Source organism: Pundamilia nyererei, unplaced genomic scaffold (assembly GCF_000239375.1).
Source record: "Pundamilia nyererei isolate P.nyererei 1_Seehausen unplaced genomic scaffold, PunNye1.0 scaffold00008, whole genome shotgun sequence".
Taxonomy (NCBI): Eukaryota; Metazoa; Chordata; class Actinopteri; order Cichliformes; family Cichlidae; genus Pundamilia; species Pundamilia nyererei.
The window spans coordinates 4,138,180-4,155,705 of record NW_005187409.1 but is presented as its reverse complement, the minus strand read 5'-3'; the positions used below and the strand labels follow the sequence as shown (position 1 = coordinate 4,155,705).

General features: G+C 41.1%; 3 protein-coding genes across 4 annotated transcripts; 2 read left to right on the top strand and 1 right to left on the bottom strand.

Annotated features, from left to right (window-relative positions):
- Positions 1–3,436, top strand: fosl1a (FOS like 1, AP-1 transcription factor subunit a). Of its 2 annotated transcripts, none has more exons than XM_005723028.1 (4): positions 1–480; positions 806–1,060; positions 1,940–2,047; positions 2,158–3,436. In XM_005723028.1, the coding sequence occupies exons 1-4, from the start codon at positions 367–369 to the stop codon at positions 2,710–2,712; spliced, it is 1,032 nt and encodes a 343-aa protein (XP_005723085.1). In that variant the 5' UTR covers positions 1–366; the 3' UTR covers positions 2,713–3,436. The 2 variants fall into 2 exon arrangements, with proteins under 2 accessions (XP_005723085.1, XP_005723084.1); XM_005723027.1 differs by having other exon boundaries at positions 2–480; positions 803–1,060.
- Positions 3,437–4,045: 609 nt separating this feature from the next.
- ccdc85b (coiled-coil domain containing 85B) lies at positions 4,046–7,410 on the bottom strand. The gene has a single exon (XM_005723029.1). The coding sequence runs from the start codon at positions 6,663–6,665 to the stop codon at positions 6,063–6,065; it is 603 nt and encodes a 200-aa protein (XP_005723086.1). The 5' UTR covers positions 6,666–7,410; the 3' UTR covers positions 4,046–6,062.
- A 2,627-nt stretch (positions 7,411–10,037) lies between these two features.
- Positions 10,038–16,563, top strand: fibpa (fibroblast growth factor (acidic) intracellular binding protein a). The gene is made up of 11 exons (XM_005723024.1): positions 10,038–10,377; positions 10,464–10,548; positions 13,013–13,211; positions 13,359–13,485; positions 13,735–13,835; positions 14,057–14,190; positions 15,068–15,176; positions 15,286–15,349; positions 15,438–15,524; positions 15,671–15,768; positions 16,311–16,563. The coding sequence occupies exons 2-11, from the start codon at positions 10,464–10,466 to the stop codon at positions 16,378–16,380; spliced, it is 1,074 nt and encodes a 357-aa protein (XP_005723081.1). The 5' UTR covers positions 10,038–10,377; the 3' UTR covers positions 16,381–16,563.
- The last annotated feature ends 963 nt before the right edge of the window (positions 16,564–17,526 follow it).

The following is a 17,526-nucleotide window of genomic DNA, read 5'->3' as shown; positions in this document are numbered from 1 at the left end:
CGTGAGAGGTTCCAGACAACACTATTTCCCGTAAGTACAGAGGGGCGTGGTGTGCATATACTGCTGCTTAAAGAGTTTACAACCTCACGATCATTCCCAGACTTCCGATCCTGGATGTACGACTGAGGACTACCGTGAGCGCTGAAAGTTGTTTTCGAAGGTTTTTGGACGACTGGGGAAAAAACAAGGAGATATTTCTTTCCTCGCTCCCCCTTGAAGACCTCTTTGGACTCTACCGAATACGCAAGTCGGTGGGCTTGCCCTCTATTTGAATTAAAACACAAGACTCAACCACTTAGTTTCGTGAGAACGGAAGACTATATAGCCACAGCTGGATTCAGTTTTCTTTTCACTGAGAAAGAGAGGATGTATCGAAACTTTGGGAGTCAAGAAAGAGGCAACCCACCGTACACAGGCACCTCTGGGACAAACCCTGCTTCCCTTGGAAACACCAGCACTTCAGCCACACATCAGGAGCAGGTAGGTGTGCTGTCACTGACTGAACTGGGTAAAAGGTTAGGGGTCAAATAAGAGCAATACGGTTAAAGTTTTGAGAAATAACTAAAAATGTTCTAGCTAACATTAAGGAATACAAATTTAAAGCTGTTAAATCATCACACTGTAATTTAGTTTAGTTGTACAAGTAATAGATAAAAAATAATAATATTTATAATAATGGTTATATAATAGTTACGCAATAATATTAGTTTACACTTTTAATCCTGCACTTGTTACTTATCGTGAATATTTCATTATATAAAATCTTCTTCTTTCAAACTGTTTATTTTTCTTTTTTCCCTAGAAGTTTACAATGGCAGGGGCCAGTCAGTTTATCCCCAGCCTCAATGCCATCACAAGCAACCAGGACCTCCAGTGGCTGGTCCAGCCCTCGCTCATGCATCCACCAGGCCCTTCGCGATCACCAGTACCTCCTTACCCAGTCCACCCAGGGGCGAGGCCACTGATTCCACCACCTTCCCAGTCTCACCTTCTCAGGACAGGGGTCATAAGAACTTCTGCAAACAGCCCATCTTCAACAAGGCGCAGGAATGATGAACATGTAAGCACATAGCTCACAAATGATTGTGGGTTTTTTGTTTTTCCACTAAGAAACAAGTGAATGAGCCCTCTTGGAAGTTGCATTCTCCCTCGAGGGAATGTGGTGTGGATGCTGAGGTGTGGAGTGTGGCTCAATCACTTTTGTGTAATCAGTGCGTAATGTCCTGTAATTCTCTGTGACACAATAGTGCCACTTCCTCTAGATGTATGGAGAAATAGGAAGAAAATCTAAAGATATGTTTTTTAAATCTTTTTCTCAGCACTGGAGTTAAACACACACTGTTGTATTCTCCTTTGTTTTTTTACTGAGTTTTTGTTGACAGTAAAATTAACAGGTGATTATCAGTTTTTTCTTACTATAGAAACATCACTCCATTCAAAGTAACTTTACATTTGACTTCCAACACACAGTATAATTCTGTACGTTTCCACAGGCACGCTTTGGCACACATCCTCGTCATAAAGTTGTAAATTCATTGAACAGGAAGTGGACTGTCATGTGACTCATAGGGGCAAGTCATGTTCTGTGACTCACACCTGAGTCACTTTAGGGGTCTGAGCGTGACTCATCACCCCGAAAGGGCGGGAAATGTTGGATTAACTGCAATTATTCAGTAGAATGTTGGATGAAGTCAGAATTCGGGTGTTACAAAGGCACAAAAGCCCAGACGCTTTTCAACCCTGCAGCTGCCATGGCTGTGATGAGTCAGTGTGCACACATGGTGGGAGTATTTCACCTGTGTCATGCTGCCTGTGGTGGAATTTCACTGTGCATGTGATGTTTTGAAATTAGCTGTTTGCCTAAAACAAGCCGGATTAATCCAGTTCAGGAGTTTAGGCTGCCTTCATGTTTTGTAGTAATTTTTCTTCTCCTCTTCAGTTATCTCAGGAAGAAGTCGAAAGGCGCAGAGTAAGAAGGGAGAGGAATAAACTGGCAGCAGCAAAGTGTCGCAATCGGAGACGGGAGCTGACAGATTCCCTGCAAACTGTGAGTGATCTTTAATATAATATTATATGTAATATGTAATATGTTAATATGTAAGGTGTTGGTCTCAGTCAGGCATGAATGAATCAAACTCTGTCTTTCTCCTGCTGTAGGAGACAGACATGCTGGAGGATGAAAAGTCCCGCTTGCAGAAGGAAATAGCTGAACTACAAAAGGAGAAAGAGAAGCTTGAACTGGTCTTGGAAGCTCACCGACCCATTTGCAAAATAGAGGACTCTGATTCGGATTCTGACTCAGGTCCATCCATTTCCTCTTTGGCAGCCATCAAACTAGAGCCAGCGGACTCCTGCAGTCCTGGACCCTCAATCAAACCACCCATAAAGCTGGAGAAGCCCAGACCAAGGATAACTATCCCCACAAAGCCTGTAACATCAACCGCCTCTGCTGTTGCTACTGAATCAGAGTCACTCCACACCCCAGTTCTCTCCACGCCCTCTATCATGTCCTTCACAGCTGGCACAGTTTTCACCTACCCCTCTGCCTCTTTAGACACCAGTGCCTCCAGCACATCCCACGTTACATCACACCAGGGAAGTGTCCAGCAGTCTCAGGCCCCACAGCCCTGTGGGATAGCTCATCGCCGCAGCAGCAGCAGCGGTGACCAGTCGGATCACTCCCTGCACTCACCAACCATCCTCTCACTGTAATCGACGGCCCTGCCTTCCTGGCAATACACTAAGTTTGATTTCAGCGCAGTCACAGTGCAGGATGTCAAGGAAATGTGATGGAAGTGAAAACGACGGCTCTTATCATTTCGAAACGAGCAACGTGCAGCTGCTCGATTTCTTTAGAAAGTTGATGCTTTTCTTAGATAATATGCAAATCTGTGGCATTATTAGAAGACGAATGTTACACTTTTTTTAGTTTTTATAAGAATATAAAGTCTTTATATTTCTAATTTTCAGAGTTATAAAATAAGAATGAGTGTGTTTGAGGTTTATTGCGAAAGCACTGCATGCAGACTATATTCTCTAATTATACAAACGTTGTACACATAACTGTGATAACTCCATTTAATCATATATTATTAGATATAATACATTATAATGTTCCCTTTGATAAGTTACTACATTGTTACAGTGTGTTGTGAAAGTCCTCAATAAGGGAAACGGAGTGCTTAAACTAACAGGTCCATATTTATGCGTGGACCCTTTCAGAACCCTAATATTATCTTTATACAAATTACTGACCACTAAGGCTGGGCCATAGGAGTTATTATAAGTGATATAATCACATATTTATTATGGAGAATATAATATATTTTTTGGTACTGTTTATGTTTTCTGTTAAAATGAACTGTTTGGAGGGCAGTGCCTTAAATTTGTCTTTGTTTGAAAAAAAAACAGATAATAAAGAACAAAGGTGTGTGCAAAGAGAAATGGTGTACAGTTATTGGCAAAATAAGCAAGAGACTGTGACTGAAAATCATCTGAAAAACAGCAGATTACTCAGAGTCGATTGTCTGGATCATTTGAAATGTGTGAAAGAGATTCAGAAATGTAAATGAGACGTGACAACGCGACTGAAACGAGGATTCGATTCATTGATCAGTTGCCTGATTGAAGTTTAATGTTCTAGTAATTTCTTTTTAATTGAGCAGTAATGCTGAATATTCTCCAGGCGCAGCAGTGGTGGAGTCAGACAGTTTTTATACACTTTTTTTTTAACTTAGACTGGGACGAAACACAAATTGATGGAAAGTTGTCTTTAGGTCAAAACTAAAATTTTTGAGTTGCTTCTTTCCACCATCAACATTTTTCTGCCATCCGAAGACAAAATTTTGGTTTATCTCAAAATATCAACTCAAAATTTTTGGTAATAACACAGCATTTTTACTTATAGATGAAAAAATTGTTCATTTATTTATTATTTTTTAAGTGGCAGAAATAGGTTTTCACACATGTAGACATGTACACTGTGAAGACTCGTATACAGTCACATTTTAAATCATTTTTAAAGAAATATGCAATGGTTGTTAATTTAATTATTTTTTAACTGTTGATAAACATTAATTGATTGTTAAGATTATACCCAGCTGTGTCTGATTACTTCTTAACTCCTATGATTATGTGCGAAGAACCCCCCAATAAGCTTCATTATTGGTTCTGGGGGCAGTGCCACCCCAGACCCCTGCCTGGCTCCGCCCCTGGACTGCAGCTTCTCCAGGTTTCTGTGGTCTTTGATCTTAACATCTTCAGACTGTTGATCAGAAAAAATCCAATACTTTGAAGACATTACCCTTTGACTCTGGGTGTTAAGGCCATACTTCATATCAGTTAATTGAGAAAATACCTGACACAGTAATAAATACTGAATTAATCATTAATGGCAGCGAGTAAGAGAGTTTGATTACTGCACCATGCGCTGACAAACTCTGCTGGCCACTCTCTGACGCTCCACTCTCAACACTGTGGCCTCTGTTACCCTAAAATGAAGTGAATCTCTTGCTAATACATACACGGCTCAGAGAGCATTGAATTGCTAAAATGGGATGAGCGAGGCAGAGAGGCGGAGATGGAACAAGAGTCAGATTGAGAGCTGGAGAGCACGAGGGAGAAAAAATCTGTATGTACGCTGCTGTCAAAGGACGTCTGTGCATCACTAAGTGGGTAAAAGCATCACTCCCCCTCCACCCCCATCAGCTCTCCAGACTGTGCAAATAGGGCTCCAAAAATAAAACTGATGAATATCCATAACGTCAGTCAGTGTGGCATGAAGGCAGCATCAATCAAGCGCAGTTGGTTCAAACACGAAGGTCAGAACAAATGCAGAAATCAATTTGTCGTGTGTGTCATGTTAAATGCATGTTTTCTGCAAGGCAAATACACAAAGAAAGGTCAGAACAGCCCCGAGTGTCATAGCCACTGTATTTAAAGATTTTCAGTGCACTACGAGCATAGCCCACCAATAAACAGCTAACAACAAAATAAACCTCTTGTAATCCAGGTGCTATGGTTTAAACTGAAACTGGTTAGTAAAGCTAGTTAATACAGACAAATCAAGATTAAAGAAGGGCTGAAGTTAAGTTTGCTCCTAATGTTACAGATTAAATACAAAGCATGAGTTACAGAAGAAGAAGCTAACAAATCTTATGATAATTCAGCAACAACTTCATTTAAAAAAAACAAAGACAAGAAGAAAAAAAAGAATTTAAACAGCTCGGCTTAAACAGAATAAAAATCAACCAAAACTTGTAGACCTTCCAGTTTGATACAAAGAGTTTTCCAGTTGAATTTTAAAAATAGTGACAGAACTTATTTTTCAGTTCAGCTCTGCGTGAGGTCCAACAACATCTACCATGCCTGATCCAAAGTGAGTGTGTAGGTCTGCACGTGTTACATTATTCTCAGCAGCCCCACCCCTCAGGAAACCTAAAGGGCCTTCACGTCAGGCTGCTTCACAGGCTTTGTTACAAATGGTGACAATCATCATGCACACATGGCACTCCAATCCTGTCCTGAGGAAGCGAGAGTGCATAAAATATTACACATCATTAGCAAAAAAAGCAATTATCAAATAGTTTCCTTTGTTTCAGTGCTATTGGAATTCAGAGGACTAAATATGGCTCGAAACTGGATTGAAATGAATCTTTAGATCTGTGTTTTCAAGATCCAAGATAACGCTGTCCAGTGCAATTGAGAAAAAGGCTTCTACCAGTGTAGGCTAATCCAGTGCATGAGATAAATTTATATATGTGACCCACTTTTTTGGTCCCATTTTTTTCTCAACAACAGACCACTGAAAAAGGAGAATTTTCAGGAGATTCTTTAGAAAAAACACTGTAAAATTTAGACATGTTATCATCTGGCAAACATCTAATAAATGTCTTTGTAAAGTCCTGAAATGTGGAAAGAGTCTCAAGTCTAGTGGCACACAAATCTTTGCAGCATTCAGAAAGCCCTAATGCTTTTTTTTTTAATCCTCCAGATTAATTTGTACTATCTGACAGAGCACCTTTGTCTCCCTCCAGTCCTCAGCTGCTGACACACACCTGCCATCAGTCATCAGGTGAGCACACCAGGTGAAGCTGGTCTGGGCTTCCCACGCTGCCTGTGCTTGAGCTCCCATCTCCCAGGTCCCGGGCCACCATGCAGGGCAGATTCAGCTCGGTGGAACCTCCTGGACTGGAGTCACTCCTGCTCACACACTCCTCTTCCAGGACCAGGCACAGCTCCTTCAGGTCCAGATTCTCCTTCACCAGCCCGTCCTGCATGCGCTCCAGGTCAGCGAGCTTTTTCAAGTACCCACCCAGGTCCTCCCGCATCACTTTGGCTGCGTGATGCCCGAACAGCTGCCATTCCCGGGCCAGCTTCTTCACTTTGAGCCGGTCGTCGTCTAGGAAGCAGCACAGGTCCCGCAGCTCCGTGTTCTCCTCCTGCAGGCGCTGATTGATGACTTTCAGTTCCCTGATTTCGAGGAGGTGTCCCTGCAGCTGTTTATTTACCTCTTTGATAAGCCGACCGCGCTGGATCAGAGCCGATATTTTCTCTGACTCCTCTTTACGCAACCGGCTCACCAGCTCCTCTTTGGAGCACGCCAGCAAGTCCTCGTCAGACATCTTTGACAGTTCTCTGTTTATTATCTCACCTTCGCTACCCATTTTTTCTTCTTTCAGTAAAAAACGACACCTCTGGGTACCTGAGAATCTATTAAAAGCGCTGAGATGTGGCTATATTTAATGCTCAACACATGCATCCGCTGTAATCCAGATGTAATGTATTTGATCACCGGAGGTAAAATCAAGGCAGAAACATGTGGTGTCTTTATTTAGATTGTCTTTATCTCCAAGGCTGTGACTTCAGTCCCTTTTTGTGCTGTTCTCCGTGGATAACGCCTTAATGAGGTCGTGTGTGAAAAACGCACCGCAAGCCCCTATTAACGTCAATCTGTCATCCTCTCAGCAGCAGGCTGCTTTCTCCAAAGGCCTCCGGGAGCACAGCAGCCCTTATTTCTCCTCCCCGCGCAGTATTTTTTTGAAGGCAACAGCCGCTCCGTGGGCTTTTCTGGACAAAGGCCCGGTGAGTCCACGGAGGCTTGACCAAGCACACTCTGCAGATGTTGTGATTTCTACACCGCTGGCATCGTCTCATCGGGCTGTGCTTGTCTCGCCTCAGCTGAATGAACTCCGGTAGCTGCAGGAGTCCGCACGGCGCAGCAGCTTTACCCCCCTTTTTCTTTAAAAAAGATTCATTGTTTAGATAAAAAAATAAATAACAAACAAAGCTCACCGCTCAAAATATGTACATCATCATCTGTGCTCATCCTCCGGAGATGGACTGTTACCACAACAATGTCCGCCTCCGCCACTTTCACGGCTGTGATTCCGCTAAGCAGCGAGCTGCGTGTGAAGCTGGAGCTCTGACGGAGACCAGTACAAGCAGCCTTCAAAATAAAAGCTTCGGATTGTTGTTTTTAAGAAAAGAACTGTCACAAATGTTGCTTTGAGAGCACCGCTGAACTAGATTATATATTTGTAACGAGTGACGCCTTTTAGTTTTGGTCGCGTTTTAGTGAAGCCGCGATGCTCAGCAGAGGTGCTTTTATTTTGTAGACGTTTTAAAGGAAACGTTACTGCTTTATCAGGATTTGTAACTTGGCAAATTTCCTTAGATAAGCTAGTAATCAGAACTGTTTGTGGTTTTCTCTGGTGTTCGCAGTGTGGCAATTCCACATTGCGTTATTTGAGCCTGTTTTGTAGCCGTAAATGGCAACATTTAATAATCTAAAGCTCTGTGGTTCATCTAATTCCACTCTAAATAACGAGATTTGACATGGAAGATCCTCTCTCCACGCGCTCCCTCAATGAGGAACGTGTGCGCCCCCATTTGGATTCAAACCCATTTTTATTATTTCTTTATTTTATTGTATTTTTCTTTTCTTTTTTCTTATCCTTTTCATGCTATGAAACCAAAACAAGTTGGAAATGTATGAAGGAAACTGATAGGAAAAGCCTGTGTAAACCCACTTCCTTCGGTTTTTCCTGTTCATTAGAATGATCTCATCCTCAAAAACCAGATACATGTCTATGACAGTGGAGTGCATGAGTGACTCCTGGTTGTACTTGTTACTTTTCAAAGAACATTGGCGGAAAGTGTGACTGCAGACCCTTTTTTTCCATGGGTTTATGCTGAGGCATTCAGCCACATCCTTCCGCCCTCTGTCCCACCTCCATTGTTTCACTGAGGCCACAACAATGTAGGGTGTTAACCGCGCAAGGGGGATCTGGGGATGGAATCAGGGTGTCATGTGAGGTTAGAAATGAGAGTGTTGATGCGCAGCAGGAGAGTCAAAAAAGGCGTGTTTGGCTGATTCGTTTTCACCCTCCCGTGTTGTGATTTTTCTTTTTTGAAGGACACATGCAGAAACACAGAAAGGGAGGGCGAGGAGAGGGATTTACGGGGATTTATTTAGATTAATCGTCGGAGGAAAAGAGCAGATTGTGTAAACGCAGGCAGCAAGCAAAGCGCACAGCACTGTGGGGCCCGGTGCTCACAAAGAAGCCTATCTCTGATCTGACACATTTTATAATAACTTAGGGAACAAATGATCAACAATAGGGTACTGTGTGGCTGCCAGGCGCAGTGCTGTAATTTGAGTCTTCACATAATCGTTCATTATCTTTCGGATTTTCTTGTCTGGTCACTGAAGTCTTTCTTTCTTTAAATGAATGTTGCCTGTTGAGTTACTGTAGGGTAATTCACCTCTAATCCAACCCTTGGATGGTCAATCAAAGTAGACGTTGGCTTAGAAGAGAGGCCAAACATTGAAGAAATAAAAGAAAACTGCTGATCCTGAAGGCCATTTGTCAAGCTTTCAATGATAATGATTTTCTATGTATCTAAACACTCTAATATCACAGAAGTTACCGTTTTGTCTGCACTAACATTACCTATTATTACGTATTCACTTGTCAGAGCCACACCTTAAAAGCACATGATCAGCTCCTAAAAAACTACAGATGAATGGTGTGTTATTCATATTGGTAATCCTCAGGGGCGTCTCATAGTTGTGTCACATGCTGCCCACAGTCATGTGAGACGTCTGCAGTAACTGTTAATGGGAAAAAGAGCAAGACCCCCCCTCCCCCCCACACACCGAGAAAACTGATGTTTAAGCCAATGAAAGATAATTGAAAAAGAAAAAAAAAACACGGGAAGGGCTGTGCTATATGTAGATATAGCAAAATCCTGCAAAAATAAATAAATAAAATAGAATCACCATAATCCAGAGAGTTGGTGATGGACTTCACAAGGAAGAGGACGTCTGTTATACGACCCGTTTCTATCCTGTGACGGGGTGTTTATGTGGTGGAAGAGTACCAGTACCTGGGTGTCCACGTCTACAACAGGCTGAACTGGAAGACCAACACAGAGGCTGTAAACAAAAAGGCGTGCCGGGCTCCTGAGAAAGGAGATATCCTTCAGTATGTGCAGCAAAAGTATTCTCTTTCAGTCATTTGTGGCCACTGTATGATCTTCCGGGGGAGCAGGGGTATTATTATTATTATTATTATTATTATTATTATTATTATTATTTGCCTTGAGTGTGTTGATAGAGGTGTGAATGAGTTGGAAAGAAGTATGTTTCTGTGTTAATATGAATATATATATACTATATATATACACTATAAAAAACACATTTATTTATTTATTTATTTAATATAAAAAGCAGTCACGTGTACATTGAATGTTTTCAGTGCCTGAGTTTTGTGATAAGACGATGACATAAGTATCTAAAACATAGGTATCTAAAACAATAGCTTTATTGCAAGGAAGGTAATGAACATAGCGGACATAAACGATCAAAGGAATTTCACACGATACAAAAAAGATGCGACCGAAATACTGATTAATAGAAAAAAAACATGGGAAAGAAATTAAAATGGCAATTAAATTAAAATAAACTTAAATTAACCAAAAAACAAAAACATATTTTTAATTCGGGAGCTTTTCCTGTGACATCATAGAACCGGAAGTATCTGCTACGTGACTGCTGTTGTTGACATTACGCACTCGTGTCTCTCACGGGCTGTAATATTTCATAGACGTTGTTGCTGTAAATTCAAAAGCTGCTTAATAATCGTGTCATATCGTCACATTAACGTGGTCTTAATTCGCCGCAGTGCTGCCCGTTTATTGGCCGTCGATAACTGTGCAGCTCGGCTAGCTCCGGAGGCTAACATTTTATGGAGGAAGTTAGCTAATCAGTAAGCCATGGAGAGCAAATTTAAGCCCAGCTAATAGAATTAAATAGTTCACTTTGCAGACACGATTTTATCGCCGCCAGCTACCTGAGAGAACACTGAGAACAAGGTATAATATCATCCGAGCTAATCAGCTATATGTCGGTGATACCTGAGCTAAACAATAAACATGTTTTTCTTGTTTGTTTTAAGCAGATGTCTGTAGAGCTGGATGTGTTCGTGGGTAACACCACCATCATGGATGAGGAGGTTTACCAGCTGTGGTTGGACGGATACACAGGTAGGGGTAACGCTAAACACACGTGAGAGTCTGGGTCACAACGATCCTATTAATAGATGCGTTTTTATATAAAGAGTGTGTGATTACCTGGAGTTGGCGGCTAACACAGTCAAAGCAGAGGTGCCCAGCCTGAAGGTCATCCACCTCAAGTATCAAAGTATATTTTAAGGGGTGGTTCAGAATAATAAAGCAGTCCAAAAATAGTAATAACATGTAATAAAGCTTCAACATCACCATGTGACACTTTGTTTTGCAGACAGTGATCCAACTCAGTACAGACATAGAATGCAAAATCCTACAGTGAACTGAGGGAAATGGTTAAAAGTTAAAAGTTATTTAAAACATACAGCAGGAGATGGAACAAATGACTGCCTGAGTCTATTAGTGCTAACTGTGGGGCGACTTAACCTTCTCTCTGATAGAAACGTGTGGTTGTTAATATGTAAAGGATGCTGAGATTCTAAAACGACAGTCTGTCCCTTTGAGAGGACTCTTGATTTCACACAGATACTGAAATTCACTAAAGGTGGTGCCCGGTAATCTTACAGGACAACTTAACCGTTTTCTCTACTTTTCACCGGTTTTAAAGATTAAGGCTTTGCCAAATAAGCAAGTCACAGAAAATAAAAGCACAGACTCAGTAAGAAACTGAATAAAGCATTTCCAAGATACTTTAAAAAAACAGCCACGATTGCCCTTTCTGAACAATGCATCTGTATTTGAAACAGCATTTAATTTCTCTTCCAGGTATTTTTATGGCTGCACTTCTCCCAATGGGTCACCTTTATTGAGAAATGGTGCAGGAACAGGGGGACTTGGCCTCCTCCAAAAATCAATAAGCGTTCTTTGGTCTGAGCCACATTTAACTGGAGGAAATACTGATCACACCTCTTAACACATTTGTAAATGACTGGGCCATGATTTTGCTACACAGCCTGTTGAAAACGTATAATTACAGAGTGACTGGCTTCCTTTAATTATATAAAAGAAATTAAAGTGTTGAAACCAAACAGTCGAGAGGGGATCAGTGAAGGACCTCAGTTTTTAAAACTAATTAATGTTCTTGTTTTTACAGAAAATAAGATACTTTTGTGAAATACATAATGGTTTCACATCTTAGGCGTCTAAAAATGTTAAAATGAAGCATCTGAGAATGCAAGGGAAAAAAACTACAGTGAAGACGATTTAGTGTAATATTTAAGCTCAGACTTGGCAGTTAGGCTGCAGCATTACACCAAAGCAAATACACATAAGAAATAAAAAACAAACATAAAAACATAATCAGACTGTAATAGTTTGATTGCAATAGGAGCTATTGAGCATTTGTAATGATTCCACCTAATCCATAGTTTGAGCTTGAAGGCAGAGCTCTGCATACAGAGGTCGATCATTCTCTGAGAACACAGAAATACTTCAGTCAGGCAGATCGTTTTCTGTCTCCTGTGATCTGCTCACTGTTTCTGACAGTGCTGTTGAGTGTTTCAATTTAGTTTATTTCCAGGCTGTGTTTACTCCTTCCAGTTAAAGTTTTTATTAGTTTTGTTATTAATTTTTAGTCATAATATGGGGTGTGTTAATTAGGAGATTCAGAGATGAGGCTTGATATCCTCATTGGGACCCAGTCAGAAAGCACAAATGATGCTTAAAGGCTTAATTTTTCAACTTCAAAGTAATTGCAGTAATGAATCTGAACAAAGCAAACAAACACACGCTGCTCTGTCTGTAAAGAAAACGAACAAAAAAGTTTAGATTGCTTCAAATTCTTGAAGACAACGTTAGAGAGGCGAGGCTGAGATAGTCTGGAGATGTGCAGAGGAGGTATGGTGGATATATTGAACAAAGATTAATGAAGATGAAGCTGCCAGGCAGGATTTACTAAAGCTAATTACTGGTTAAATTAATTTAGAATAAGTAACACAATGTATAACTCTTGGTGTAACTGCCACCCCATGTGAAGGTGAAAAAGTGTGTTATCTCTAAATAATTTCATCAAGTAAGTGGAGAACAGGTGTTAAAAAATACATGTGACATACAGTCATGTAGACATCCCATTATAAATAAAAATATGCACCAAACCCTCCTCATGAATCCATCCACTGTTTCCATTCTCATCAGTATTAAACATAGGAGTAGGTCTCTCTTTGGAACGGGGTTTACTGGGTGCGCCTAGCAGGATCACATGTTAGGTGTGGTGATTTCAGGTCAGGTACAGTGTTTAAACACACGCACGTGTGGCTTCTAAGTATCATAAGACTAATTTAAGGAACAAGTAAACTTTAAGAATCAAATATGGTAAAGAAATTGGAAATACAGGGTTTAATGCCCAAATATGGTGCAGCAGCTGTTTCAGGCTGCTGATTATTCACAGCACAGCAGTGATTGTTCATTCATGTTATCACATTTAACTTCAGGCATCATCGGTTCATCAACCATTTGAACTGCGCTTGTGTGATTTATCCAACAGTGAACGATGCAGTGAAGGTACGCATGGAGGGAGGAGTGATGGACGAGTGTGAGGCAAGTAAAGATGTCCTGCTGAGTGACACCATGGACCAGTACAGGACTTTCCAGATGTGTGAGCGCCTGCTGCACAGTCCGGCCAAACTAGCCAACCAGCTGCTGTTCCAGATCCCTCCTCATCGGCAAATCATGCTCATAGAGAGGTGCGGCCATGACGCTCTAATTTAATTAACCCATTTATTTCAGAGGAGTCACAACTCTCTATTCCTGTATTTATTTGCCAAACCTCCTCCTTTATGCTACGTTTCTTCTCATGGCAATTTGTTTTTTGTGTCTCTTTCCTTGTTTAGATACTATGCCTTTGATGATACATTTGTTCGTGAGGTCCTGGGAAAGAAGCTCTCCAAGGGAACAAAGAAAGACTTGGACGACATCAGTGCCAAGACAAGTGTGACACTAAAAAGCTGCAGACGACAGGTAAGTCTTCACTGTGCATTGTAAAGATTGATATTTTAAAGCTCCGGCAGTGTGTTATTGAATGGTAGGATACAGCTGAGTGTTGAAACAAACATCAAACCATGCCGGAGCTCCTGTTGTCTGCCGGCTTCAACAATTAATTTGGTTTTATAGCTCTGGGTACATTTTATTAGTTGTGGTGGGATTTCTGATTGTGGAGCAGATTCTTTCAGTATTAGTAAATCTCTTGCATTGTGTGTGTAATTTCAGTTCGACAACTTCAAACGTGTTTTCAAAGTTGTCGAAGAGCTGAAGGGACCCCTGGTGGAGAACATACGTCAGCATTTTCTTCTGTCTGACAAACTTGCAAGGTAATCAGCGACAGGCACAGAGCACAAGCCTTCTGCCTCAGGCTTGTGTTTTACAGCAGTTGTATAACTTAAAATCTGTTATGTTGTAGTGTTGTGATGAATTAATATGTTATTTTGCAACAAATTCTAACGAAATACCACATGAAAAGATTGGGTGCTCTGATTGCTTGGTTTTATTTTGTGTTTTTTTAAATGCCGTGTGTTTATTGTCTTTATCACAGGGATTACGCTGCCATCGTTTTCTTTGCCAACAATCGGTTTGAGACGGGAAAAAGAAAGCTGCAATACCTCAGTTTCCAGGATTTTGCTTTCTGTGCCGGTCAGCTTATCAGCAACTGGACAGTTGGGGCTGTTGGTGAGTGCTTAGTTTTGACTCAAATAACCACTTGATTAGAACCAAAGTATCTCTAAACACACATAGTATCAAACCTTGAAGGAGATAGGCTACAGCAGCTGAAGACCGCACTGGGTACCTCTCCCTTTAGCTAAGAAACTGAGGCTCAAATTCACACAGGCTCAACAAAATTGAACAATAGAATATTGGAAAAATGTTGCCTGGTCTGATGAGTCTCGATTCCTGTTGTGATGTTATGAGGTAAAGCCAGCATAGATCCATCCTTCCTTGCATAAATGGTTCTGGCTTGTAGTGGTTGTGTGATGTTGTGGGAATATTTTCTTGGTACTTTTTGGGCCCCTTAGCTCCAGCTCAGCATCATTTAAATACCACAGCATTCCTGAGTACTATTGCTGACCATGTCCATCCCTTTATGAAGATACTGTACCCATCTTCTCACTAGTAACAAATCTACAGCAACTGTGTGATGCTGTCATGTCAAACCTGAGGAATGTTTTTAGCACTTTGTTGACCCTATGAAGAATTAAGGCAGTTCTGAAGGTAAAAAGCTGGTCAAACCTGCTATTAGCAAGATGTACCTTAACAAAGCTGGTAGCTATATGTTGATTGTGTTTACTAAATAAAGTTTAGATCAGTGGCTCTGTCAGTGAGGTTTACTGACCACCAGAGGTCCTTCAGGCTTTACTTCATCAGTAAGAGGATGAATTTTAAATTCCCAGGTTAACAATTAGGAGAGTGAAAGGGGGAATAATATTAGGTAGCATCTGAGTCATTATACTTAATAACCAAGCAGTTATAAGAACACAAATATTTAAAATATAATTTCTAGAAAAATTTCCCATTAAACTAACTTGACAGTGTCTGAATTTTCCTGTAGACAACATGGTGGAAGACATGGACGTCGATCTTGACAAAGAGTTTTTGCAAGAACTGAAAGAGCTGAAGATTTTAATCACTGACAAAGATCTGCTCGATCAACACAAAAGGTAACAGGAACACGCTTTCCAGACACTTCCATGTTTTGCTGACTCCTGAAAAAGCTTCTGAATTTTTTTAATCTGTTTTCTTTTTCTTTCTTCTCTTATTTCTGCTCAGTTTGGTCTGCACAGCCCTGAGAGGAAAGACGAAAGTTTTCATTGAGATGGAGGGTAGTTTCAAGGTGAGAGATGATAAGTATCTTTATGATATTCTGTGAGAATAACTGTGAAAAGGAAATAACAGTTTCGAATGTAATTTTGTTTCTGCAGAATCTTTCCAGAGGCCTCATCAACATAGCTGCAAAGCTGACCAACACAAAAGATGTCAGAGATTTCTTTATTGATCTTGTAGAGAAGGTGAGATTTTCTTTAAAAAATAAATAAATAAATATATATATAAGTAAAGACGGCTCAGCCAGCCCGAATACTTTAATGTCTGTCCCGGCATCAGTCTGCCTTTGAGGCTTTATGCTGTAACCTTCTCACCTCCTTTTATCCCACAGTTTATTGAGCCGTGCCGTTCAGACCGGTGGTCAGCTGCGGACATGAAACTCTACCTCACTCATTACACCAACTCTGCACACATACTCGACACATTCAAGTGAGTTAATGTGCTTTTATTCTCCGAAGCTTATCAGTCAGAGCCTGGCACCGACCCAGGTTATCAATTCCCCCGGGGTATCCTGTGCTAAAATAGAGCTGTGATTTTCATAGAGAGCTTTTGGGGAAAACTTCAAATAACCGAATAAGGATATGCATGGTGGTGTTAGACGCTGCTGAAGCGTGAAGCTGTATGTTAAAACCCTCCCAAAAATTGACGCCCTTGTTCTGCCAGTGGGTGTCTCCCTATCTTGCTCATGACTTCTTAAACTGTAGTTACCTTGTTTCTCGTGCAAACACTCAGGAATGTAGTTAAGGGTTTACACAGCCCTGAACCACTACAAGCTTAACAAAGACATATTCATAAAAAGAAACATAGACCCCCCACTCCCCCACCAGTATACGCAGGGGGGACACAGATTGCCTCATTTACTCTCTTCACTCTGATTTCACAATTACAGTCTGACATGAAATTTGGAGCACCTCTTTTCACTCCTTTTACTCACCGTTTGCTCTCGTTTTCTTTCTCTTTTCTGCCCTCAGACATCAAGTTGTGTGGGACAGATACATGGGCGTCGTCAAAAGCTGCATCTTCAAAATGTATCACGACTGAAGAGTTCTCCTAGCGGTTCACGTCTCCTTTCAGTTTGCTATGGCGTTACTTCGCTCCTTCGGATGTGCTTTCTCTGCTTCTTCCGTCATCGCTGTATGTTTGTCTGCCTGCTTTGCTCCTAGCGTCCCCCAACGTTGTCTGTAAATTTGGTTTGTAAATAAAATTAAGATTTTACATTAAAAATGCCCTTCTGTTTTATTTCCTATGTAATGTTTCATGTTTATTCTGGAAGGAAGAGATGTTGTGATTAACCCCCCCCCCCAGGATCTTTCACCGGGGGTTGGGGATTGGGGGTTGGGTGAACCATACTTAAGAAGTGAAAACAGCGAATTTGATATTGACTCCAACTGAATTAGCATTTTATTCACTAATTCACTTTAAGAGGACCAGCGGATCACATGCACGACAGGCTGTGACTCCAGTCAGTGTGTGGGGTGTCTCTGTGTGTTTATGGGAATAGGGACCAACTGGATGAGGGGTGGGGGCACAGTTAGTCCAGCTGGGACTGTGATTTTTAACAACATCCCCTGTAGTGACAGCTGCCATCTCTGCCACCTGACAAAAACAAAAGGCAGACAAATAAGCTGAGGCCGAGTGAAGGTTTTTAAACCAAACACTGGAGGGTAGCTGGAGAAACCGCCTCCCATCTAAAAATAAAATGCAGGGAGCTATTTTGCAAGTGATGAGATATTTTTAAGGAAAATTAAGACTAGCGCTGCCGCTGCTGTTGATCCCAATTTGAGGATAGTCTGAATTTGTGTCCATTAGAGTTGAATGAGACTGAAACTAATGAGGATTAATGTGAGTTAAGCAACATCTTAACCCGTTTGCATCATGACAGACTACAAATTTTGCAAGACAACATGCTGCTGGAAATGATTCCAAGCGCAGTAACGCATTAGTCACACACAAACACGAGAAGAGCAAAAGTTGGTGCGTGGGTCAAGACTCATGATACTTCTTTAGTTTTTTTGTCTTTTGTCCCAGAAAGCACCGCTGGTTTATTCTGTAAAATAAAAATTTTCCACACACACACACACACACACACACACACACACACACACAGACTGTCGCTCTCTTCCACTCTCTAATTTTTGTCCACATTCCATTAACTTCCCTCTCTCTCTGGCTATAAATATCCCTGCA